Raw genomic sequence first — 24,812 nt, 5'->3', positions numbered from 1 at the left:
CGTTCTTGTGTGAGATGACGGAAGCTAGACTTGCGATGCCCTCTCACATCAACCACAACGTGCCAATCCAAACAAATCAGCGCAGATTTTTAATCATAGCTATTTTAAAACCATTATCTTCAAAAGTAAAAAGATCAAATTCATTCAATTACACTCCTAACTATCCAACAACATCGTATATATCCATGGATCTCGAGAAACCCTCATCTACCCTAAATCACACCATTAAACTTGACCAACTCAGTCCCATTCTGCGAACAAGCAAACGCATCAACACAAACACCCCCTCCACAGCAGCTCCCCGTTAAACAAATGAAACCTTCGTCGCAATCTCCATCTGCTTCACAGCTTGCTACAAAGTTTCCGCACTCTGTCCATTCGAACGCGACGCCGAGACCTTTGGAGGTCTTGCCGCAGATGCAGCCTGTTCCTTCGATGATGGCTTCTCGTGGGTATGCGCACGTGTCGTCCTTTGTTTTGGCGACTCTACCTCCGGGGCAGCAGGCCATTCGGGAGGGATCTTGGATGGTGATGTTGTAAGGTCGCGTTCTTGTGGGTGCCCAGCTGAGGCTTGTTATCGACGGGATTCGTGTCGCGCCGGCGATGAGGCTGAGGCCGAAGGGGATCTCGTCTACGTGGAGGGACTGGCAAATGTCTGTCTCGAAGCTGCGGTAGGTGTTGTACACGTTGACGTATGTCTCCAGCGCTCCGTATGAGGAGAAGGTCAACCGTTTGGAGAAGAAGGCGCGTAGAGCGGTCCAGAGCTTGGTGTACGCCGCGACGGCGGCGTCAGCTTCTTGGACTTGCTTCCCGGTAAGACCTTCGTTTCCTAGGTCTTTGCGGAGGACATCTGGGTCGAGAATATCCTGGGCGGTTGCGTCGAGCGTGGTGACCACCGTCGAGAGATCCGGACATAAGCCTCCAAACGGATCAACCGTGATAACGTCAAGGACGTCTTCCTTGATGGCCTGCTGACATCTCAAGAACCCAGATTCAGCACCAGGGAATGCGCAGTCAAACTCCCATCTTCCAATTTCCTCGTCGACGTCGATGTCTGCACAGACGGTACCGCCAACAAGGAGCTGAGGATACTGTTTGAGAGACTTGTCAACGGGGTTACCGCACTGATCCTCCAGATACAGAACCTGTTTAAAGTCCATATCTTCCATGCGCCTCTTTCGCTTGATCGCAGCGCACTGTACACCTGCTAGGTCGGCTATCTGCTCGTACATGTCCTTGATCTCGATCGTGATATGGTACGTGCAGTTGGGTCCCGAGAAGTGAATCCCCACGGCATCCAGCGACATCGAGTTCCCAGAAGGATCAAAGACGGAGAGCTGCCCTCGACGGGAAATGCCGACAAAGTAGGTTCCTCCTTGTTCATCGCGAACCGTGAGGTAGAGCGGATTGAGCCCTTCGCTCTCAAACTCGACAGACTCGATATACGGTATCGGAATAGAGACATTCTCCTCTCGAAGTCTCGAGTTGTACAACAATGCACGACGAGTCGCATCGCCCTCGGGGTCCGGCCCCAGAGTATGGCACGTCTCCTGCGAGAGAGCCGCGGTACGTGTGACGTGCGTGTAGTGGACAGCCGGAAACTCGGACACGCCAGTCGTCGTGGCGTTGGCCCAGCGAGATACAGTCTCGTTGAAGCTGCCGGATGGAGCGGCTGTGGGCGTGGGACTTGTGGGAGCTGTGACAGAGTCGATGCTCCCCGAGGGAGAGGACGTGGTATCTCCACTAGGTGCAACGCTGCCGCTTGGAGTCTGGCTTGGTATGAAGTCGGAGAGTGTAGGTAGAGAAGGGATAGGGAACGGAGGAGTAGGAAACGGGAGACTCGGAAATGGTAGAGTTCCCGAGGGCCAGCTGATAGTCGGAAGGCTTATACTCGAGTTGATGGTTGGCAGGCTTATACTTGCGTTCCAGCTAATAGTCGGCAAGCTCACGCTCGAGTTCCAGCCCACAAAGGTTGAGGTGGGTGCAACAGTAGGAAGTGACACACCTTCTCCGCTCCCCGAAGTTGGGGTTCCAGGAACAGGCCAAGGTAGCGAAGCGCTGGTGGTGGTGTTCCAGGTCGAGCGAGTTGACCAGGAACGCGTCATTCCAGGTTCATTGAGATCTGACGTGACATCCGTGGTTGGTGAGAATGGCCAGGTACTCCATGTGTTGTTGACGGCCTGTGAAAAAGACGAGACGGTTCCTTGGGTCGTCGGCATTGGAGTTCCAGAGTCGGTAGTATTCCACGAACTTCCTGTTGGTGTGGCTCTGATTGTAGAGCTACGAGTACTGTTACCTGGTGCTGGTCTTGTCCAAGGACGGTTGATCGAAGACGAAGCTGATCGCGTTTCATTCCAAGTGCCACTCGCCGTTGGAGTCAACCCGCCGGTTGGAGTATTCCAGGGACTCCCTCCTGTCGCCTCTCCAGAAGATGACAACGCAGGCCAGGTTGAGTTCCAAGAGACACTCGTAGTTGGCCTTGAATTGTTAGGTTTAGTGTTAGAAGCGCTTTGGCTTGCTGTTTCCCCTGAGGATGACCAAGGCAACAGAGTATTGTTCCAATAGCCAGAAGTCGTCGGCCCTGGTGTTCCAGTCGTCGTCATCCATGTCGAGTTTGAGGCGACCTGACCTGAAGCTTCTTCGGAGGACACAGCAGACCGAGTCTGGTTCCAGGAACCAGGAGTTGGTGTTCCCGTCGTTGTCGTCCAGGTTGAACCCGAGGGACTACCACCAGAAGAGGACAGGGCAGACCCAGTCGTCGCGTTCCTGGAACCAGTTGCCACTGATTGCGACTCGTTGGATGCCGACCCTGAGGTACCACTTCCGGTTGCTTCCCCCAAGAGATGACGAAGCTGAATTGGTCCCATTCGAAGAGCCTGTAGGCGTCGACATTGGCCCTTCCGTCGTCGCCATCGACGTCGAATCCGACGGCCCTCCTGGCCTTCCCATCTCAGACTGTGTCTCCGAAACACTCTGACTTCCAGTCTGAGAAGCCGAGCCCGCAGTTGTAACCGTGATATCTCCCGTCGTCTCCCTAGACGAGTTTGCCGATGTCGCGACAGCACCCGAGTCCGTGAGGATACACTCGCACTACTTCACATTAGCACATCTCCCGACATCAACAGCGAGAACACTCACATAGGATGATATCTGCGTCTGGTTATATCTCATATACTCCGGAGGCGTGCTATAACCCGTCCCGCAGTGGCTCCCTTCAAGAACACTAGAGCAAAACTCGCCGCCATCGCCAATAAGAGACGTGTAGAGGGCATCCTGAGGACAAGTAGTCGTCCCATTCCAGTTGGTAGGAAACGCGGAAGCTAAGCGGAGGAGGGTGATGGGGAGTAGCCTCCACATAATGAACAGTGAGGAGAAACGAGCGTGTTGGGAGATGGTTGTGTGTGAAGAGTGTGGTGTTGCTCTTCCAAGACTGCCTCGAGGTTACTTATAGCACGTACCTAACCATCGCGAACACCTCCTGAATCTCCAGTACGAGGCCGCCTGTCCTTTTCGCCCCCTGATAACGCAGCCATCCTCTTCAGGACGCCCGAACTCGACTCGACCTGCGAGACATGGAAGAGAATCTGCCGAGACACCACGACATCTCACAGCTGGTCTCGACCTCGGCACTTGTAGGTGTTCCCTCCGCAGATTGGCCATCTCCTGCAGCTGTCATCAGCATGCCACTGCGTGTGCGCCTGCCAGATCGACGGTTCGCGGCAGACGTGAACGGCTATCTGCGTCGTGACCACGAGGCACGGGAAGGGTCGCTTGGGACTCGGCGAGTGGCTTGAGTCCTTAATGTCCCAGGTTGCAAAGCCCAGTCGAGTCTTGGTCCATGGCGACTCGAGGTGGTGGCACAAAAGCCGGTTCCTGGATCGTGGGACGCGAGCGTGGTACGAGTGAATGATGGGACGAGGCAACTCGAGGATGATGACAAGTCAAGCTGTCAGGCCCTGGATAAGCTGAATATAATTAGATCCCAATTGAGAAGAGATGAGTATCATTGTACTCGACATGAGAACACGGTATCACCATCGTCGTAACGCCCGTTGGTCTGCCAATGCAAATATCGTCAAATATCATAATCTAGCCCCCGTCCTGTAGTTATTCATTACCCGCATTATCATCATGACACAACTCCGTACCAAACACCATCAGACAGCTCATCACCTGAACGGTAATGTCGTTGTCGGATTACCCCCCTGGACTCGTTGCTGCTGTTGCTGCTGCCCTTGGGGTCTCACGATAAAGTCCTTGTTCTCAATCGTCACACTCTTGGTCATATGATTGACCTTGTACACTCCAACCAGCCGCGCCGCAAGCTCAAACATGTTGTTGCGCAACGAAATGACAATGAACTGGGCGTTCTTGGTACGCTCCTTGATGTAATTGGCAACGATCGAGACCTGGAGACTGTTAGCTGTTATCGAAATACGAGAGAGTAGGGAAGCGATATGGCATGCCCACGCGAGCGTAAGCTTCAATGGCCGATTCGCAGCCGAGTGTCTCAGGGGCAGGGTGGCACTCACGTTTCTGAAATCCAACGCAGCATCGATCTCGTCCATGACATACAGAGGTGTTGGCTTGTAGTGGTGCAAGGCAAACACCAACGCCAGACTGCTCAGCGTCTTCTCTCCACCAGAAAGGTTGCTGATGTTCTTCCAGCTCTTCTTGGGCGGCATCACACTGAACAAGATACCCTCGCTGAAGGGGTCAAGGCTGTCCACCAGTTCCAGCTCCGCGTTTCCTCCCATGGTAATCATCTGATACATCTCCTTCAGCCTGAGGGAGATGGCACTGAAACCTTCCATGAAGCCTTCCAGCCGCAGGCGCCGAAGATCGTCGCACCGCTTCTTGGCCACATCTCGTTGTGCAATGGCAGACTGCAGGTCTGAAGAACGAGCCGCGTGCTCTTCCACACGTCTTCGGTATTCCGAAAGGACGCTCAGGTCGACATTGACGTTCTGTGTCTTTTCCTCTAGAGCAGCAATCTCGCCCTTGAGTGTCTCCTCCCGCATGTCAGCAAGCTCGTCGGGAGTATACCGGGGAAGCTCGCTGGGTTGGCCGCTGTGCTCGCCCTCATCTTCCTCCTCTTCCTCTTCGCCCTCGTCCTCTTGAGGGGCGTCAGTCATGTCCACATCATCTTGAGGAGCGTCGTCCATATCCACGTCTCCATCGTCACTCGGTTGCGGCTTGACCTTCGGCTGAGACCTGGATTGGCTTGAAGAACCGCCAATGAGGTCGTCGATGTTCTGGAGGACAAGCTTGGACAGCTTGTCGTCCCAATGGCGGAGTCGTCTTTGGTTCTCAACAAGAACTTTCTGGTTCTCCTCCAACTTGTTGCGCATCTCAATCTCGACCGCTCTTGTCTCATTCAGTTCATCTGTCTTCTCATCCAACTCTTTCTTAAGTGACTTGAGCTCCTTCTTCTTGGAGGCCAGGCCCTGCTCAGCCTCCTCAACCTGGGCCTGAAGCTGCTCAGCGATCTCGCCCTGGTTATTGATATCGTTCTCAAGCTTCTCCAGATCACGGGCGGCTGCCTCGAGTTCTTTGGTGGACTTCGCTTGGTCCTTTTCGAGCTTGATCTTCTGCTTCTCAGCCTTGACCTTGCGAACCTCGGCATTGGAGATTTCCTCATTGTTGGATGAAATCTCCTCCTTGATGGCGTCGACCTTGGCTCGCTGCGCGCGAAGCTTCTCGCCTCCCACCTCCATGATCTTGTCCTGCAGAGCCTTGATCTCCTCTTCCACGCTGGACGTCTCCTCGTGAAGCCTCTCCACCTCCTTGTTGAGCTTGGCGATCTCCTTCTGCAGAGCGGCAATGCGGTTGTTGTCAGTGGCTGAGGGCTGGTGCTCCTTGCTGACCTCCTTGATGCGTCGTTGAAGGTCGGCGACGTTCCTTTCGGCGCTCTCGATTTCAAGGTTGAGCTTCTGCATCTTGGTGTCGAGCTGAGGGATCTGCTCGTTCAGCTCTCGGAGGCGAGTCTCACATTCTCTCTGGTATTCTTGGAACTCCTGGAACTTGGCCTCCCATCCATCGCGATCACTCTCAAGCTTGGCGACCTGGTCCTTGCTCACATCTGAGACGAGCTTGGAAGACATGAGGCCTCTCTTGACAGTTGTACCACCACCCGACATAGTACCAGACTTGTCGATGAGTTCTCCATCAAGAGTAACGACTCGCCATCGCTTTGCGCCGTATGCGATCCTGTTCGCCTGAGCGAGGTCTGTAGCGACGAGGGTGTCTTGCATGGCGTGGTAGAAGGCGGGTCGGAACTTGTCTTCCTTGGCTTGGACGAGATCAAACAGACGAGGGGCGTTCTCAGGAGTCTGAATAGGCGACAGGTCTCGAACTCTCAGCTTGTCCAAGCAGATGAAGTTGCCTCGTCCAACGTTGTTCTTTCGGAGATACTCGATACACTGCTGACCAGCCTCGACAGTCTCGGTGACAAAGTTGTCAAGTGCACCACAGGCTGTTGAGATGGCGACATCGTACTTTTGATCAATGGTACCAAGGTTACCCAGGCGTCCATGGAAGCCGTCAATACGGCCAGACTCCTTCATGCGCATCAGCGCAGCGAGGACGTTGCCCCGGGCCTGCGTGTTAGACAAGCTTGAACGAGCTTCATCGGCCTTTTGACGCGCGTTGGAGATCTTGGAGCGGATCTTGGGCTCCTGTTCGGAGAGAACCTGCAACTCAGACTGCATCTTGGCGGCCTCCTTCAGAAGCTCAGCCTTTTCCGCTTGGCAAGACTTGAGCTCCTTCTTCTTGGCGGCCTTGCCCTCTTCGATGGAGACAATCTTGGCCTCAAGCTCTTCCAAAGCGACAGCACCAGCATTGGCTTTCTCCTGGAGAATGCTGAGCTCACTCTCCGCGACAGCAATTGCCGACTGCTTCTGGTTGATCTTTTCCATCCAAGGCTCCAGAGACTTTTGAAGAGCCGCGATTTGGTCAGAGAAAGCTTGAGTCTTGCCCTTCAAGCTGTCACGGATCTTGGCGAGTTCGGCTTCGGCAGTTTGAATTTGTTCCTCAAGCTCGCCGATCGCCTGGGTTCGAATTTCGATTTCCTCCCCACATTGCTCAATGGTCTCGTCGGCTTCGGCAGATGTTGTTTCGGCGTTGCCGATGGTCTTCTCAAGCTTCTTGCGCTTGTCCTCCAGGAACTTTCGCTTTTCGTCGAATTTGACACGCTCCTGCTCAAACTTGGACATCTCCTTGACGAGAGCCTGTGTTTGCTTCTCCTGGGCCTCAAACTCCTTGGCACCCTTCGCGTGCTCACTTTCGAGACTCTTGATTATTTGCTCACTGCCGTGATGCTTCTCAAGCTCGGCGTCGAGCTGAGCTTGCATCTGGCTGATGGCTTCCTGAGTCACAGCAACATTCTCGCTGCACTTGTGAAGGAAGAGCTGGTAAAGCGCAGACTGCTTCATGGCCAGCTCGTTTTCATCTCGGATGTAGGCAATTGCCTTGTCCTTCTTGTCCTCCAGGCTGTTCTTTTCCTTCTCGACGTGCTGAACTCGACCACTCTTCTCCATGCAAACGTCATTGAGGGTCTCGACTTCGGCAGCGGACTCTTCGATTGGCGTCTTGTACTTGGAGGTTCCGATAATGTCTTCGAGGTACTCGAGCAGGCCGTCGTCATGCTCATTTGCAGCCTTGGGCTTCATCTGAGCAATCGACTCGACTTCACCCTGAAGAATCAGGAATCGCTTGTGGTCCAGATCGACGCCTCGGTCCTTGAGGAGAGTGGTGACTGTCGTAAAATTGGATTCCTTGCCATTGATGTAGTATTTGCTCGAGTTGTTTCGGAACGCTTTTCGTGAGATAATGAGTTCGGAGTCAGGAATAACCTCGTGGCCACCGCCAGGCTGAACATGTTAGTAATGGTAAGACACTCGGAATCGACAGTTCATACCTGATCCATGACCTCCTGGAAGTGAACGGCAACTTCGCAGTACTCCAAGTTGGGGTGCTGAGCAGAGTTGTGAATAAGGGCTGAAATCTTGCCTTGTCGCATCTTGCTGGCTCGGAAACCAAAGACGAAGAGGAGCGAGTCGATAACGTTGGACTTGCCAGAGCCGTTGGGGCCAACGACGGAAGAGAAGGACGCATGGAAGGGACCGACTTCTTGTCTGCCGGCATAACTCTTGAAGTTGTTCAAGATGAGGTGCGTCAAAACAATACGGGCCTTGGGTGTTGTGTCCTCCACAATGGGTATGGTCACAGTCCGCGACTTAAGCACAATGTCCATGGGCTTCTCCATAATGGTGTCCATGGGCTTGATAGGCTTGATGGTAGCCTGGGTATCATCGACGGTCGTAGTATTCACACTGGATGTTGAAGTGTCCGCCTGGGATGCTTCTATCCTCGAGGTCTCTGGTGAGCCGGCTTGCGGTGTGGGAGGAGGAAGGTCGGGGATGGATCCGATCGAGCTTCTTGTGGATGCGCTCTTGCGCTTCCGGGGTGCCGGCTTCTTCGCAGACTCGGGCTCAGGCTTGATCGTCGAGTCGGCATCAAACACCTCGCTGGGCTCGATCGAGGCGGTGGAGGTGGCACTCTTGCGGGGACGGCCTCGTGATTTGGATGCGGCAGCGGGAGTTGACGACTTGCGTCCGCCTCGTGTTTGCCGTCGAGGGCTTTTTTGCGGCTCTGGCTCATAGTCCTCTTCCTCTTCTTGGATCCTGGAGCGGTTGGAGACGAGGTCATCCTCATCATCGGAGTCGATGATTGCGGTGCGCCTGGTGGCCCGCCGGGTCGGTCTTGTCGGGGATGCGCCTGACATTGTGAGTGTTCGTAGGGGTATCTAATCGAAAAACGATGTATTGCTCATGCAGTGCAAATGCCAGGGCGGTGCTCAAGGGTGTTGGGTTGAGATGATAATAAAGTGGTTGCGCCCCGCGTTTGTTTGGAAATGTCCCAATCAGTCCCGCAGTTTGTAAACAATCCCCTGAAGGCGCCTGCCGGCGCGGGGTGCCCTGGCGCCAACTTGGTCACGTGAAAGCGCGACAGCTCCGAGCTTTGCTTTGGCCGTTTCGCGATGGCTCTTCAAGCTCTTCAAGCTCTTCAAGCTCCTCAAGGTTTCTAGAGTTACTCCCAAATCCAACAAAATGTTCGACTACGCCAATATCCACCATGTATTCTCCTCTGAGGCAACGAACCCATACGATCGCAAGGCCCAATCCGACATCGAGGCTTGTCGCAAAAGCTTCGATGGCGCACTCTTCATCGACCGTGTTTTGAGGGCTGTGGGAATCACCAAGGGTAGGCTCTAACATGGATGCAATACCGTCGCATTCGCTGATTTCTTCTTCACAGCTAAGATCTACCCTCCCAAGACCGACAATGCGCTGAAGCAATTGCACCAACAAATCTGCGAAGCCAACATGTCTATGCATCACAAATACTCCATCTTCTACTACATCCTCCTCGACTTTGACCAAACCTCGGAACACGAGAGCGTCTCGGAGGCCTTTGTAGAGGCATCTGGAATGCCCAAGAAGTACGAAATCTTCATGAAGGGCCTGTGGTATCTTGACAGACACGACTTCTCTGTAGGTTCCTCGACATACCTAGCCATGCTCACGATCCACTGACTTGTCATAGCGAGCCCTCGAATACATCTCGCACCCTTCGCTCATCCCGGACTTTGCCGACGACATAATCACCGTCCTCGTCCGCCGCGCCTCCGATAAAGACTTCAGTATCGCGCTCTCCTACTTCTACGCAGTGCAACCTATCTTGAAGACCTCGGCCGCTCTCGAGTTGCTCTTCGATGCCATGGCGCAAACAAACGTCTCTGAAGCGCTCTTCTACTCTCGAACACATCCTCCTCACACCCGTGAGCTTCTGTTCCGAAAACTTGTAGGCGCTGTTTTGGACTACCAGGGCGAAGACTACGCAGAACGGGCCTCCGAGCTTGCGTTCCTCCCCTTTGACGCTGCCGAGGAGGGATGGTTTGAGGAGTATCTGCTGAGGGGTGACGGCAAGACGCATAAGAAGGCCAAGGATACTCTTCTCATTCGAAAGATCGCCTGTGACCAGTTCTCTGATGTGTCCAAGGTTCGACAAGGTGGACACTGGTCTGGCATTCTCGAAGGCATCAAGGGAGGGATCAGTGGACATGCAGAGTAAAGTCACTCTGCTGCCTCGGATTCCAGCTCTTTTGTTTCTTTGAATTCTCTCGGAAGTTGGGAGATGGTTGGGCATAGCGTCGGCGTTGATTTGGATTAGCTGCGTCGCCCCCTTTGGCCGGCTAACGGTTATTACAGAAAATTTAAGATCCATTAACTATCTATCATTGCTTCATTTATCTCGTTCTTCATGTCGTTCCGGAATTTTTGCACAGGGGGTATAAGAAATCTGCCTTCGCATGGTCTCAGTCGACGTGCTATCTCTCGACTACAACATCTTCAAATCTATCCTCCTCTTCCTCTTCCTCTTCCTCCCTTCTGGCTACCTCCTCCTTCTCGAACTCGCCCGAAAGGTCCGCCCGTTTCATGTTCGGGGGGCATTTGAGGATGGAGCACACCAAATCACAAACACCACCATGGCCACACTGTGATGTGCAATTTCGCATGCAATCATGTCTTGTGGAGTTGGTAGTCGCGTTCTACAGCAAAGTTGTTAGTTGGAGGAGCATGGTACGAGTGACCATGAAACTTACCCGCTTCACTAGCTCAGGCGTTGGCTGAGGCGTTGGCTGAGGCATAGCCAGGCTTGTGGTGGCCAGGAGCAGGATGAGGAAAGCCGACAGCATCTCGATGAGTCTTAAGTTTTTTCTATGCCAAGAGGAGATTTGAATGCTGAATGAAGAGAATGTTTGGCATCTCAAGAAATCGCATACTGGCCACCGCTTCTTATAACAGCGGGCGCCTACAACAGCAATCACTGGTGTTGGGTCGGTAGCAGACCCCTTAGTGCCCATACTTCAGAAGTGAAACACTCTAGGACACAAATAGAGCCCAATCAACTCATGCTCCGGGCTGCCACGTCAGGCTGGCGATGATATTCATGGTGTTGCCTCTGGACGAAGCTGACCGCGTTGCAGGGCTGATCAATCCGGATGCTTGACGCCCAGTATTTGCGGGCCTGAGGTCGAACCGCCCTGCCAACAGATTCTAAGTGGTTTCCGAAAGTCTGGATGAAACTAAAAACCTGTCACTGCTCAAGAATGACAACTAACGTGCCTGTGTCTCTGGCCAATGGGATCTTGTCATGGCACCCCGGAAGCGAGGACCGAGAGTAGGGCTGGGCCTCACCAGATATTCGGGTCGAGGACGGCGGTTAGATGGGAAACGTGACTTTTCTTTCCTGTACCTCTTGTCAGGGGTTGGGAACGATTGGCGACCTGTTGGGTGCGACCTCGCGCCGTACAGAAACGTCGCCCTGCAATAATCAGCCCAGTCCAGAGTGGTAGACGCCCTCTATGTTCTATTCCTATATGTACGCCTGACGATATAAATAAACAAGTCCTACTCCGATAAGAAAGCGGATTCTCAAGTACTTTACTGCCCTTTGTGTAAGGGCTATGACTTGCCAGCCGGCTTAACCACAGACTTCCTAAAGAGGAGTTAGACACTACACGCAAATGGTGACTTGACGGCGCCGTTACCTCTCGCTTCTTTTTAAAATCCGTGTAAAGAGAATTCCATATTGTCCTCGCGGTGCAATCTTCACTGCCATCTGTCCTGTTCGTACAGCCCGGCTGGATATCCAGGCGCTGTTCCTCAGATATGGGTAACCAGGGTTTCGGGAGTGGCCAATCGGAAAAGTGAATGAGCTTGGCCTCGCTGTATGCCACGGCGGGATCCCAGACTTCAACGTCTGAGCCGAGGTACTTGGCATGGTTGTTTTCGCGGAATTCGCCAGTCAACATAGCGTAGCGGCGGTGCGGGAGGATGAGGGCGCTTTCGCGGTAGAGGGAATTGATGATCTCCATATCATATTCTTCGCTCGAGGCTGAGTTGATCTTGGCTATTACACGGTCGAACTCGGCTTTCGAGGGCTCAATGAGCATGACGTGGGCTGAAAGAATCTCCTTGTCCGGGAATAGCCAGTAGGCTCGTGGGAGTGCTATTGGCACTGATGGCAGAAGAAACAATTCATCCATCTCGTCGAGGAGAACGGTATCGGAATCAATCGAGAGCACACGACTGTATTGGGTCTGGTTGAAAGCCAGTAGCTTGGTAAACGAGTCGGCCCAGGTCGCTGCCCATAAGTAAGTATCGTTGCAAAACTAATGTCAAAAACAGGGAGCATACCATCTGCGTTGTCTCTATGCTGGATAGTTATTGGAACGAGCTTGACGTTATATTTTTCGCGAGCTCCGAGGAGTAAACGGGCGTCTTCGCTATCATCATCGTCGGATTCTAGCATCTTAGAGGGAAACATGATGACACGGTCCGCCTTGCTGGAAAATCGGCACAAAGACTCAAAGAACATGATCGAGTTACAAAGATATGCGCTGTCGGTGACATATTGCGTATACGCGAACCGCGACCAATCCGCCTCCGGGGTGGTTTGCGGCGACGAGATACTCTGAGGGAGCCGTCGCGGGAGGGAGTCCTGATTTTGGAAGAGGAGGAAGCCAGATATGATGATGAGTGCAACGAAGGCAGCCGTCCAACGATAGCGCTTCGACGTCATGAGGCATGCCGTAAGTCGAGACAGTGTTGATTCAGAGAACATGTTGATTGCTGGGCGCATCGAATGCGACAGTTTGATCGGGAGCTGCCACTACCAACCACTCTGATCATGACACTGTCAATCTGAGGGGCCAAGTTTGTACATGAAAGATGCAAAAAAGCCCCAAGATGCTCTTGAGGGAAAATTGAAGGGTGTCTCGGGTGCTCATTTGAATCTGTCTCACGTTCCTTTGTTGGAATGTGCTGCAAGGGCAGTGGTTCACACGGGCTAGGGAGCTATCTACATTCCTTGCTGCAAGGGATAGGAACGGTAGTACATCATTGATGAAACTTAAAAATACTAGGCGATGCTTGAGACGTGGCTTGATCTAATCTGCTAAGAGTCATTTCTTCTTTGGAAGGTTCTGGGAGCCGCTCTAGAGGTCTTTGTTCGCATTGGCCCTTGCTGGAACAGGTGGTAGGACACATGCGATGAGGTCTTTCACTAACTACGAGTGCTTCATTTCCCATTTACTTGGTCAAATCAGCTTTTGCAAAGGCCAACGGGACTACCGACCTGTTTAGTGAGCTGGCTCTGTTGCATTGTCAATATCTGGATTGAGGGGCGTGAGCAACCATCAGCTTCTACTCAAGAGAGAGGCAGCTGGGAAACATTGATCACGATGAACAGCGAGTGTGACTAGGGTGATAGATACCTCAAGTCTGGCAGCAACCAAGTTCTGTGGCAATCAGGGGGTCGAGTTGGACACTGATCACAACGACTACATCGTCTTACGTCTGCAGTGCGACTCAGCGACATGGTGATGGATGACATGTCGTGTAATGGGCCATGGCAAGAAAAGCAAAGGGCCCCTATGCCTATTGTAGATCTAGGGGACCAGGGCTACGGTATCCTAAGGCTTCTGTTGCCAGTCTTATCGCGTAGTTCACCCAGAAGGGGACTTCTGGGCCAAGGGATGTTTTAGTTTGCCCTCAACACGCGAATCAGATACAACCACGGGTTCCCGGGCGCTTAAGCAAAACCATGGCTACCGATATCTTCACTGGGTGATGTTGATTAGCCCGCAAGACATGGCGGACATTAAGCTTGGGTGAAGGGCCTGGCGCCTGTTCAGACAGTCAATAGTCCGAGAGCCAACATGAACGACAGCCATGATTAATTAATTATCTACATAGGAAAAAAAGCGAAAATATCATGAACGCCAATCCTCCAGCCCATAATGTGTTCATAAACGCGTGTATATCATCCGACTCTTTCTGTCCGCCCAGGTACCCATACGATCATTAAAGTCAGTCATTTCCATGGTATCATTAGTTCGTAGCCACGGCTTGGATATCCTCAAACCCGTCCTCCTCATTCTCCTCGTTCAACCCAAACTCTCCAGAGAGGTCCGCTCGTTTCATGGTTCTGGGGCACTTGAGGGTGCATAGCATTCCGCAAATGCTACTGCTTCCGCAGTCTCGTGTGCAGTTGTGAAGGCAGGATTGTTGGACGATGGTGAAGTTCTGTAAGAAAGATGTCAGGATTAGAGGGGCATGATGGGACAGGGCGCTGAGCTTACGCGTTTGTGTACTTCAGGGGAGAGTTCGGGGACGGGTTGAGGCATGGCCAGACCAGTGGTGGCCAAGAGAAGGAGGAGGAAAGTTGACAGCATTTTGACGACTTGAGCCTATTGAATGCAGTTGAAAGACAAAGTTGAACGAGTGAGGAGTGATGGTCTGAGGGATTTGTAAAATTGGTGATCTGTGACCGCTCTTTATACTCGTGTTCAAAACAGGAGGTGTTGCTGCTGTTGGACGAAAGCAGCAATCTTCGCATGAGGCCCCAAGGGACGACACAAATAGAAGTCCAATCACCTGGAATTATAAGATCCCAGGCGATCGGAACCCAATCACTTGGTACGCTGGACTGTCACGTTGAGCAGGCGATGGTTGCCACCACACCACACTGACCCAGCTGCATGGGAGACGATGTCGTTCCAGCGGTTAACAAGAGACTTGATTCGAAGACAAGAGTCGGACCCCCCTGTGATTGGCTTCCCAATGGTTCCCGATAGTCTGGATGAAACTTACAGCTGTCAAGGCCAAGAACCGCGACCAACAACTCCCTCGCTTCCAGAGCAACGGCCAATGGGGTCCCGCCATGGCATCTTGAAAGAGAGGGCCCATGAGACAAGGGTGAAGCCTTACGGATGGATCCCCGGTCGAGGGCCCCAGCGATGAAGATCGGTCACGGGCGACGTTAATGCCCAAAAAGGAATATCATATCAATCATCCAATGGAGTTAGTGGCAGGGTATCTCACAATCGATCGCTCTGCGGTGAGATTGTCGTTAAGTCCAATTACGGACTTAACATTTTTTCTGCTGGCGGGCGCTTAAAGATGCCGTTCGGTCCATGTCGGATAACGAATGGGGGTTTCGGAGCTCAGATGTACTCCCCGCAATTGGCTTCATCTTGGTAATCGGCATCTTCAATCTCCCATCAACAACAAAAGCATCAATTGACAGAAGCAACAGCAAAAGACTGAAACTCGGTTTCAATCGCCAATAGAAAAATGACCCGGACACCCGTCTCCTCCAAGCAGGCCCCGGCCGCCGCGGCCAATCTCATGAACCAGGCCATCATCGCCAATGGCTTCGTCTTCACCTCGGGTGCTCTCGCCATGGATCCCCAGACCGGAAAGATCATTGATGGCGATATTGAGGCTCACACTGTACGTCCAAGCGTCTGCCACATGAACTCTTTGAGCTAAGACCCCCGACAGCATCAGATCATCCGCAACCTCGGTGCCATCCTCGAGGAGGCCGGCTCCAGCCTCAATGACGTCGTTGAGGTCAACATCTTCCTGTCGGACCTCAAGTTTTACGGCAAGATGAATGAGGTGTACCAAAACTACTGGGGCGATATCAAGCCCGCCCGGACGCGAGTTCTTGAACTGTTCATTGACCCCCACAAATGCTGACCCTCTACAGATGCGTTGCCGTCAAGACCCTTCCTCTCAACGCAGACATTGAGATCAAGTGTGTCGGAGTTGTCACCAAGCCCAAGTCAAAGCTATAGATAAAAGCAGTCAATTGATCGTCTCAATTCATCCCCACGTTGCTCTATTCTTCGCTGCGCCCGCGTATCCTATCTACCTCCCAACACCACAAACCGTTCCCAAATATCTCGCTTCTCAAATGTCGTCAGACTTCATCACCAAATTCGTGAACTAAAAAGAAGACAATGTAACAATACAGACGCTACCCCAAATACTCAAAACAAACACAAAGACTCCGTGGCTATGCTTTTCCCACCCCTTCTCACTCTTCTCATCAAGGCATCTCGACTGGGGGCCGGCGCTCGTTGTAAGTCCCCAGCTCCTGTGGGACGAAGTGAGGGTATGCCTGGCTTGGATAAGCCAACTTTATATCATCAGATCGAGACCAGCCTGTCTGTACCGACGCCAGGCTCATCGCGTCTGACTCTCCCATTGCTCGTCGCTTTCGCCTTATGATCAACCAAACCAGGAGGCTGATGCAGATCAGCCCAGCAGCTCCGGCGCCGGCGGCGATTCCGGCTTTCGCTGCGATCGGGAGACCGGTGTCCGATTCATGCGTCGCTGTCGGCGTTGGAGCTGTAGTCGTTTCGCTGACCTTGTCCTTGTCCTTGTCCTTTTCGCTCTCGTCGTTCTCCTCGTCCTCGCTGCTCTGATTGCTCCCATCGTCTTGATCTGGATTCGCTGAAACTGTGCTCTGGGGCGTCGCCGTGCAGGTAACCTGGCTGTCGACGGGTTTGTTGTCCGGGTCTAGGGCTACTAGATCTTGATTGGTGGTCGGGTTGGCCCTCCAAATTGTAAACTTGCCAGCATCCTCGTTGGTAGCGAGATAGGCAGAGGTAAAGAAGAATCGGCCGATGGAGATGAGTCCATCCTGCATCCTGTTGATTCGAAGGAGGGGCTGGGAGTCGTTCCGATAGATCTCTCCGTTCTCGTTGATCCTCCGCTCCGGAACTATGAGCTGGTTGTTTGGGATCGTGATGGACAAACCCGTGTTCAACTTGATGGTGAAGTCTCCATCATACCTAGATTGGCGCGTGAGTGTTGTTTGCTTTTTTCACAAGCAATGAGGATCACTTACCATGGCATCTCAGGATCAAGTAGAGCGCTTTGATAGTCAACCCCCTGCATCCTGCTGGAGTTAATATACTTGCTTCCGATGGCGTTCACAAGGTTGTCAAAGTATGGCTCCTGGTTGAGGCTCATGATATATGGGTTCTGGGGAACTACGCATGCCCGCAACGGCTTCTGCTGGTTGTTCGAAGCGAATAGCGAGAGGTCGGTACCGTTGCGGAAGTTAAGGGAAAGGCCGCTGATTGAAATCATCATCTTGCTCCGGCAGCTGTCCATCCCAAGTGTGAAGTCCATCTCGTCGCCGTCTCCATAAGTCTTGGCTCTGTCGTAACCCCCAAACACCAGGGACCCTGGAGTGTCGTCCTTGGAGCCGACTGAGTCCATGCCCCAGTAGTAGCCAACGGATCTCGAGGCAATGCGACCGGCGTTTCGTAGGGCGCTCAAGACTGTAGACTCTGTTCCCACTCCGATGATGTGTTGCGGACTGGCGCCGTACAAGCCCCAGGTATCCTCGGATGCAACTGGCTGTGCCATAGGAAAGCTCTTCAGGGTGAGCTCATTACCCAAAGATAGGGTGCTGTTGAACATGTGGTATGTGCTTCTGTCCCAAGACTCCGCCACAGGCGCGTATCCCTTGCTTGTGTCTTCGTCAACGGTCGAGTTCTTGGGCAGGTAAAGCCCTCCGCGGTATGTGACACATTCTTCAGCTAAGAAATCGGTTTTTAAACATCGGGGCCCGTATACAAAGGTGTTATTGTTGGCCCTTGTGTAGAGTTAGTTATCCAGTAGCGCAAACTCCGGACTGGGCGGCATGAGCTCACCATCGGGGTATAAAAGAAAGTGATTGTCCTGGTTCGCCGACCTTGAGATTGATGCCCCGTCGGATATAGCCTGAGGCCAGGGTGACGTTCTCGATCGGTAATGATATAGGACGAGTAACACAGGTATCATCGGCGAAAGAAAGACAGAAAAAGAAAACAAGTATCGTAAATAAGTGAAGGGAAGGGAAAGAAACGAGTGAGGAAGCCATGGCGTCTCTTAACGCCAAGCCGGCTGGCATCAAGGAAACTAAACGAAAGGAAACAAAACTGATACTGAAAGATAAGAGAAACGAGATGAACCGTGAAAAGGAGGAAGGCGAGCCAAGTATAACTAGGTCATGGCTGGGAGAATCTCTCCCATTTCTAGCAACTTTGCCAGCATTGCCTCGCGGATGGAGTCTGCAGAGGGTAGGCACGAATAACCATGTCTATGGTCACTTGCTAGGGCTGAAGGATTCTGTTCCCACACACATGTTGCACGGTCCCTGGGTATAATGACATGTTGAGGACGCATGCATGCACCTGGTGATAGAGCCAACAACAAGAGTCTAGATCGTGGGATCTGTGGACTTGGTTTAAGCTCGCCACCAAGAATCTTGTAAGTTCCAAGGAACAGCACTCTCCTCAACTCTTCAAGACGGAAGATAAGGCCCTCGATATTCGGCCTCAAGCAACCATGGCGATTACCCAGAGTTCTGAATAGGTTCACCATTGATGTTTGCAGTGAAAACAATCTGCCTTGCCAATGTCCGATGCCGGGTGACCCGCATTCTTGACTCCCCGGCCCGTTCCTCGTTTCACCAAGCGCCCGGTGTTTTCCAGCCACTCTTCTTTCACGGTGAACGCAAGCTAATGCAGACCAAATGCCGTCGCAGTTTTTGCGCGCTTATTCTCCCGCCACCAGGCGGCTGCAGGTGGCGCGATGGATGGGCGCGGCAACCAGAGATTCGTTGCTTCTTTGGGCTGCGTCTGTAAAAGTTTCATGGGGGAAAGTTGAAGGAATAGCCGACATGGGCTTCGGGGCGCGAGATTCGGCGCTTGGCGCGGGATCGAGCCTTAACGCCGGTTTTTGTTGCTCAAGAGCTTGCGCGTACACTGCAAGTTGGGAGCCAAAACATGCATGCAATGAAGCTTGGCAACCGTTGTTGAGTCCCGGTGTTACCAACGATTGCGGAATCGGGGTGGCTTGGATGCCTCCTCTGTTCCGGGTGTAATACCGAGCTTTGTTCCACTCCAGTCACAGCCTGGCAGGCAGCACATTTAAACAGATCATGGCAATGTGACATTTCCCAAATTTGTATATCAACCGCTCCCCAGGTCATAATCGTCAGAGTGTTCACTATGCCACCCAGTTCAGTTCACTATCTGTTACTAGACACTTCGAACTCTGCGTCCCGACAAACATCTGTGCCCACCACGGGATGACTTCCGCGACCCCCCCACCTGACGAGAAATCAGGCAGCTGTCCGCTATTTAAGTTTCAAAAACCTGGGAGGGACTCGTCTTGAGTGGTGTCCGAGTGGTTGTAACCATGTGTTGGTTGGACTCTGCATCGGGACTCATACCACATCCAGGAAGGCCCTGCAAGTCAGGATCAAACGGCCCCCAATAACCCTCTTTAAGAATAGATCAACGGAGCTCTTATCTCAAAAGTGTCTCCGGCGGCTCCATTCCGCAAACAGAAGGCAATTCTTAGCTTCAACGCGATTTCGAAGGATTGATGCGGTTGATTGTGGGCCTTACCCCATGTTTGTGTGTAAAAATGCGAGAAATGCGAGAGATGCGAGAGATGCGAAATAGAGTGCAGCTTGGGAAGCGGCAGTGCTTTTGTGGGTTGACTGACACCAAGTTACACAAGTAAGGCAAAGGGTGCTTCGCCACTTATACAGTTGGCAACGAAGATGCGCGTACGTGGAGCTGGTGGACGCTATCGTTGTCGCACATATATTATGGCTCTGAGAAGCGGTGCCCTCCGATCGTTGTACAGCAAGTTACTCCATTCGCCAAGTGAAACAAGCCCGAGAAACGCTTGTGCTGTTGAATGGAGAGGTAGGTGAATTGAATAAGTAGGCAATGGACAGGTGAGACTGGCCATGTGCGCGAGACATCGGGCAATAACATTTATGGGGATTGATTCTGAGATTTCACAAATGTAAATGAATATCGAGTTTAGTTGCTGGTATCAATGGCTTCATGGCTTACCCTCGTGGTTGCCAACAATTGCTTCTATGGATGTGGTGCCGCTTCATTAGTCGTTGATAAGTAAATTCTTTGCTTTCATCCCCTTGCCGTTAAATCATTCCTCCTTCGACACTATGGGTAACAGAATTCCTGCCTGCCCCACCATATGAGATATCGCTGTCAGACCTCATGTTCTCATACTTGACGGTGGGAGATGCCAACTCTTCTACTGCGAGGGCATATCTCCCCGTCCCAGTCTCACCATACCTGACTTGGATCTTGCCAAGTTTTTCACTGTCCGTAGTGAAGCCGGCCTTTGCAAGGCTTCCACCACCTTCTGACGCTGCAATCATGACGTGGCGGATGTCTGAAGGATCAAACTCGGGAAGATCCTTCCAGCCTCTTGTTCTGAGGGCTTCCAGGAGGAAGATGAAGGCGACAACCATGTTGAGGGCGAAAGCGGCGATGGCGAATCTCTTTTCTCCGATGGCGACAGCCGTGACGCGGACTGTCCCTTTCACGTTATCTTTGAAGTTTCCAACCACGAGCTGGGCGGAAGCGTAGGCAGCCAACATGTCATCCACCATAGAGATGATTGCGTTTTCGATGCCTCGGAGGTTAATGTCGTTGTCTGATACTGAGGTGGTGCCGTTCATCTCAAGACTCAGGAGATGGCCTGTAATTGAGTTGTTGAACGCCGAGCCAACGGTAGAAACGTACAGGTTCGTTTCGTCGTTGGCAATTAGCTCAAACTGCCGCAGCAAGACGCCTTTGAGCCAGCGAGATGGGTCGATGTCTGGGACATCAGTATCGTTGGTCGGCTCGACGGTGATGTTCTTGCCCAGGTTGTTGACCGTCACGTTGAACCTCGTCGGTTCAAAGTCAACCTCGCACTGCGCCTGGTCGAGAAACTTGTACCAGAAGCCGCCAGCAAAGGAGATGTACCTCCTCACCGGCGCAACCGTGGCATTGTGGTCTTTAAAGTGCGCGACGCCGATGGCTAGGACATTGTTGCCATCTCCATAGCCGACGTAATTGGAGTACTCCCCGCCGTCGTCGCTATCCGGCATTTCCCCTTCTGCCGCCCAGAGGAGGGTTTCTTTCTTGTTAAGCACAAAGTTTGCCGATTTGTTGTAGATGCAGTTGACCTTGGCAGCGTAGCCCACCTCTTGATACTTCCACCCGAGCAGGTCGCGTCCTTCCTTGAAGTTGACTTGGCCCAAACCTACAGAGGAGCCAACGCCATAGGAGCGTCCGACGTACGTGTAGCCGGTGCTATCGAGCTTTTCGTGCATGCGAGAAGAGTTGTGGATTGGAGAGGCGGCAGCTGCGCCGGCGAGCAGACTGCCCAGCAGCTGCACTCCCACAGAGTAGGAGAACTTTCCAAGAGCTGTATGCTTGGTCGGTCCTGCGGACCCAACTTGTGATGGGTATTCTTTTACAAAGGTCATGTTGCCCCAGCTGGGAATCTGGATGCTGCCGCCGATCCTCTCGTCGGTCTCTACTGGTGTCATTGCAGCAGCCCAGATGGCACTGAAGACCATCGAGACGGATACAAAGAGACCGAGTAGCGCAATGTAGCCAAAAGGCAGGTCCCAATTGATTCGGGGGATCATGGCGTCTTTCCATGCTCGCAGCTGATCAAGGCTCATGCTATGCGTCTTGAGTCGCCTCCGAACGCCGAGGTTGATGATCCGACAGATGACAATGACTTGAAGGACGGAGAGCATGTTGGCGAGAATCTGGACGGCGAACTGAACGGACGGACGGTTCACCGTCACGAAGTTGAGGAACGACCCCGAAAAGAGGGTGTCGTTGAGGGAGAGGCATAGCAGCGCCGTGCACACGGGAGTGGTAACAATAAGTGCAATAAATGTGTTATAATCAGAGGTAAAAAAGGCGATGAAGCCATTGGGTTTCCGATCAACGGCTGCCATGATGAATGAATGGCTACCAAGCTACGCCTGGTGCAGGAGTTGATCGCAGAAGGATGCAGTTGAATCGGACACGAAGGAACTGCTGCCAGGAACAGGCGAACGGGAGATCGGCGGCGTTAAGAGAGGCATCATATGCTCATTCACTTTTCTCAGACCTTGCAGCGATAAGACGTGTTGGTTGTTAAACCAAGACAAGAGTTACATTTCCTCATCTTTCCTCGTCTTGAATTAGAAGACTTGAGACATGCGTGGCTGCGGCGAAGCGTGGGAGCCGTTGTGGATTTGTCGCAGCTTGTCGTGGCACCTCTAACCGCCCGACTTCAGCCCCCCCGCTGTTGAAGCCGGGACAGCTAATCAGATGGCTCAGCGATGACAAGACAAGGGGACCCCTGCAGGGACGGACCCGGGCTGGGCTCCGGGCCGAGCGGGCGCGGTCGCCAAGAGCAGGGTTCCCTGGCGCTTAGATGAAACGCGGATAGAGGCAGATCATGACGAAAGAAGTCAGCTTCTTATTTGGAGTTTTGAGTACATGAAGGTATCGACCTTTTGTGGTCTGTGTTCAGGGAACGGGAAAACATGGTATAAGAGTTGTGCTCTTCAGCTTGGGCAATTGTCGAGCTCAAGTTTTAGATGGGACGGTTGTGACGACCCCCCCCTTTTACACTCGGACTTGTTATGCTGTTGGTTCTACTCTTCTCATGCATGCAAGCGCCGCCAAGGCATTCTACATGGTTAGACCACACCACGAGTTGCACCATGATCCCAGCTCGGGCAGGTGGGCCGTGAAGATGGGCTTTGTTCGTGCTCCCATACTAGACCTGCCCCAGCCTTCGCCAGACCCCCCAGCTCTCAAACTTCTTTCCACTCTTTTCAATCCCTCTCCTGCATGCTTCTTCACATGTACATTCGCTCGACACACTTCTGCGAGGCTCACTTGCTACGATGACGAGGTTCATCTCCCTCTTTCTCTTGCTGTGCTCCTTGCAGAAGGGTTTTGCCGCCCAGAAGTGTTACTACCCGAACGGAGAGGAGGCACCGGATCACCCTTGTGATGAGGATGCCGAAGTGAGCGCGTGCTGTGGAGGAAGCTTTGGTTCGATCTGCATGTCGAACAAGCTGTGCGCAGGAGGAGATGGAGGCATTGTACGAGGCTCCTGTACGGATAAGAACTGGGCATCGCCTGAGTGTCCGTTGTATTGTCTCGGTAGGTCCCAGGTTCCGTTGCAGTCAAGTCATTCGCACTAACTGTACCAAGGCGCCGATACTGGAGGAACCGACTTGGTGGGCTGCTCGAACGTTACGAATACCGATACGTCCTATTGTTGCGATCATAATGCGAACTGTTGCGACAATGGCGTCGGAAGGTTCAATGTCTACCCCTCGAAGCCGAAGCCTTGGGCCACATGGAACCGGCAAGCGACAGAATATCTCGTCGTCGGCACAATGTATACCGGCGATCCCGCCTCTTCCACTGCAGCGGCCACGACGACAGCGACGAGTGAATCTTCATTGGCGAGTACAACATCAGAAGCGGCCACATCGGCCACAGGCGAGGCCCAAGTACCTGAGCCGACCGAGGCACCAGCACCCGGACTCTCGACCGGCGCCCAAGCAGGCATCGGAGTTGGCGTCGGCGTCGGAGCCCTCGTCGTTGCGGCCGTGATATACCTATTCTGGAAGATGCGAAAGAACGAAAAGGCCGCCAAGGAGGCCAAACATTCACCACCCGACTACGGCGCACCGCAGATGGACAATGCTTGGCAGCAGACTCACTACTTGCCAAAGGAACCACAGGAACTTCATGGACACCAGTTTCAGGGCTATGGTGTTCGGGCTGAGCTGCCGGCGCAAAATTGATCGATGTCGGGCACTTCAATTGTGGGAGTCTCGGTTTGGAGTTTACAGTAATTGGTGGACTGGACACGGCGTGTGTGAGAGCGTAATAGATACCATTTTTATAGCAATTACCAAATATTTTCAACGTACAGTTATGCTTCCTGGTATAATATGGCGAGTTTTAGATAGTTGAATGAGGTCGTAAGTGACCAGGCACCCGCCTTTTTGACCACAACTTGGTCAGTGTCCAGCATACGCAGGAATCTAGTACAGGTCCTTGCGCTTCTTCACTTTACAGTGTCTGATGGAGCAATGACGTGCTTGTCATTTTACTTGACAGATTGGTCAGATTTCTGACGGCTTCGTCTGACTCGTCAGAGTTCTGACAGGGGATTCTGATGGCTCTGTGGCGTTTCTGACAACAGCCAGTTTCCGGGCCTGTCACTCAGGCCATAACCATGGACTTACAGGAATGACTTCGTATCAAGCAATTTATTCTTCAAACTACGCAAGAAGCCAGATCTACTTCATTATCTGGAATTCACAACTTTCCCAAGAGACAATAATAAAGAGTGTCCAGCATCAACAATGCCTTTCAGCAAAGTGAACCGCGCAGAAAGGAGGGCCTGGGCTAAGAAGAGTTCTCTCGCTGCTTCGCCCGCTAATGGATCGGACCAGTAGCACTACGTCTTTCACTCCTATGCTATATCACTCGGAGGCGATCAAGTATACGAAAGCCCATCTTCGCTCAGAACCAACTTCCCGTCGATTTAGGCGGAGCTGTCGCCAAGTGAGAGCTGAGGGTGAGGCTGGCGTGCACTATTCGTGGGCGAAATGCGGAAAGTAGGGCTCAAAAGGCACATGATAATACGGTCGAACTATATCCAGAGGCACTCGAATAAGATTCAGGCTTGGGGCTGTTTCTCTAGAGAAGATCCTGGACAATATCCCGATGGTCTATGCAACGATCTGATTTCCATCTAGCATTCTGGAACTGGCGCACTACCGCCTTCCAGTCGTGTGACAAAAACTTCAAGCCACCATGCGTGGACCGTTTCACACCGTCTGTTGTGGCAAGGTTGGGCCAATGAACAAAGCCCCAAGAAAGCCATTGCAGGATCGGCTTGCCAAGCAAGTCCTATTCGCCAATGGGGCTGTTTTCTCTCTGCAAGGGCCTTTTTGCGTATGAGCGTCGTTCGTCCTTAGTGGCTCTATGCGTGACACCTGAATGCAAAGGTCTTTCACCGACAAGGTTAATTGGTGGCTGATTGCTTCCG

At 52.6% G+C, this 24,812-nt stretch overlaps 10 protein-coding genes across 10 annotated transcripts; 3 read left to right on the top strand and 7 right to left on the bottom strand.

The window, feature by feature from the left end:
* Positions 1-212: 212 nt before the first annotated feature.
* Positions 213-3,357, bottom strand: MRS44_007222 (uncharacterized protein; the record flags this gene model as incomplete). The annotated part of the gene is made up of 4 exons (XM_065620451.1): positions 213-2,478; positions 2,539-2,766; positions 2,819-3,090; positions 3,139-3,357. 4 exons carry the CDS (start codon positions 3,355-3,357, stop codon positions 213-215), a joined length of 2,985 nt encoding a protein of 994 aa, XP_065476523.1.
* An 812-nt stretch (positions 3,358-4,169) lies between these two features.
* On the bottom strand, positions 4,170-8,785 carry MRS44_007221 (uncharacterized protein; the record flags this gene model as incomplete). Its single annotated transcript, XM_065620450.1, has 2 exons — positions 4,170-7,871; positions 7,919-8,785. The coding sequence occupies 2 exons, from the start codon at positions 8,783-8,785 to the stop codon at positions 4,170-4,172; spliced, it is 4,569 nt and encodes a 1,522-aa protein (XP_065476522.1).
* A 325-nt stretch (positions 8,786-9,110) lies between these two features.
* MRS44_007220 (uncharacterized protein) lies at positions 9,111-10,134 on the top strand (the record flags this gene model as incomplete). The annotated part of the gene is made up of 3 exons (XM_046277037.2): positions 9,111-9,264; positions 9,319-9,554; positions 9,607-10,134. The coding sequence occupies 3 exons, from the start codon at positions 9,111-9,113 to the stop codon at positions 10,132-10,134; spliced, it is 918 nt and encodes a 305-aa protein (XP_046129250.1).
* Positions 10,135-10,390: 256 nt separating this feature from the next.
* MRS44_007219 (uncharacterized protein) lies at positions 10,391-10,759 on the bottom strand (the record flags this gene model as incomplete). The annotated part of the gene is made up of 2 exons (XM_046277038.2): positions 10,391-10,612; positions 10,667-10,759. The coding sequence occupies 2 exons, from the start codon at positions 10,757-10,759 to the stop codon at positions 10,391-10,393; spliced, it is 315 nt and encodes a 104-aa protein (XP_046129251.2).
* A 788-nt stretch (positions 10,760-11,547) lies between these two features.
* On the bottom strand, positions 11,548-12,690 carry MRS44_007218 (uncharacterized protein; the record flags this gene model as incomplete). Its single annotated transcript, XM_046279611.2, has 3 exons — positions 11,548-11,562; positions 11,615-12,210; positions 12,264-12,690. 3 exons carry the CDS (start codon positions 12,688-12,690, stop codon positions 11,548-11,550), a joined length of 1,038 nt encoding a protein of 345 aa, XP_046129252.1.
* A 1,268-nt stretch (positions 12,691-13,958) lies between these two features.
* MRS44_007217 (uncharacterized protein) lies at positions 13,959-14,302 on the bottom strand (the record flags this gene model as incomplete). The annotated part of the gene is made up of 2 exons (XM_046281457.1): positions 13,959-14,153; positions 14,210-14,302. 2 exons carry the CDS (start codon positions 14,300-14,302, stop codon positions 13,959-13,961), a joined length of 288 nt encoding a protein of 95 aa, XP_046129253.1.
* A 901-nt stretch (positions 14,303-15,203) lies between these two features.
* MRS44_007216 (uncharacterized protein) lies at positions 15,204-15,709 on the top strand (the record flags this gene model as incomplete). The annotated part of the gene is made up of 3 exons (XM_065620449.1): positions 15,204-15,362; positions 15,414-15,532; positions 15,622-15,709. 3 exons carry the CDS (start codon positions 15,204-15,206, stop codon positions 15,707-15,709), a joined length of 366 nt encoding a protein of 121 aa, XP_065476521.1.
* A 254-nt stretch (positions 15,710-15,963) lies between these two features.
* MRS44_007215 (uncharacterized protein) lies at positions 15,964-17,790 on the bottom strand (the record flags this gene model as incomplete). The annotated part of the gene is made up of 3 exons (XM_046274049.2): positions 15,964-16,711; positions 16,768-17,523; positions 17,582-17,790. The coding sequence occupies 3 exons, from the start codon at positions 17,788-17,790 to the stop codon at positions 15,964-15,966; spliced, it is 1,713 nt and encodes a 570-aa protein (XP_046129255.2).
* A 2,082-nt stretch (positions 17,791-19,872) lies between these two features.
* Positions 19,873-21,699, bottom strand: MRS44_007214 (uncharacterized protein; the record flags this gene model as incomplete). Its single annotated transcript, XM_065620448.1, has 1 exon — positions 19,873-21,699. The coding sequence occupies one exon, from the start codon at positions 21,697-21,699 to the stop codon at positions 19,873-19,875; it is 1,827 nt and encodes a 608-aa protein (XP_065476520.1).
* A 942-nt stretch (positions 21,700-22,641) lies between these two features.
* On the top strand, positions 22,642-23,556 carry MRS44_007213 (uncharacterized protein; the record flags this gene model as incomplete). The annotated part of the gene is made up of 2 exons (XM_046277040.2): positions 22,642-22,903; positions 22,955-23,556. 2 exons carry the CDS (start codon positions 22,642-22,644, stop codon positions 23,554-23,556), a joined length of 864 nt encoding a protein of 287 aa, XP_046129257.1.
* Between the last annotated feature and the right edge of the window lie 1,256 nt (positions 23,557-24,812).

The sequence above is a fragment of the Fusarium solani genome, assembly GCF_023522795.1.
Source record: "Fusarium solani strain SB1 chromosome Unknown bctg00000004, whole genome shotgun sequence".
In the NCBI taxonomy this organism is placed as follows: Eukaryota; Fungi; Ascomycota; class Sordariomycetes; order Hypocreales; family Nectriaceae; genus Fusarium; species Fusarium solani.
This window is presented reverse-complemented; position numbering and strand designations above follow the sequence as displayed.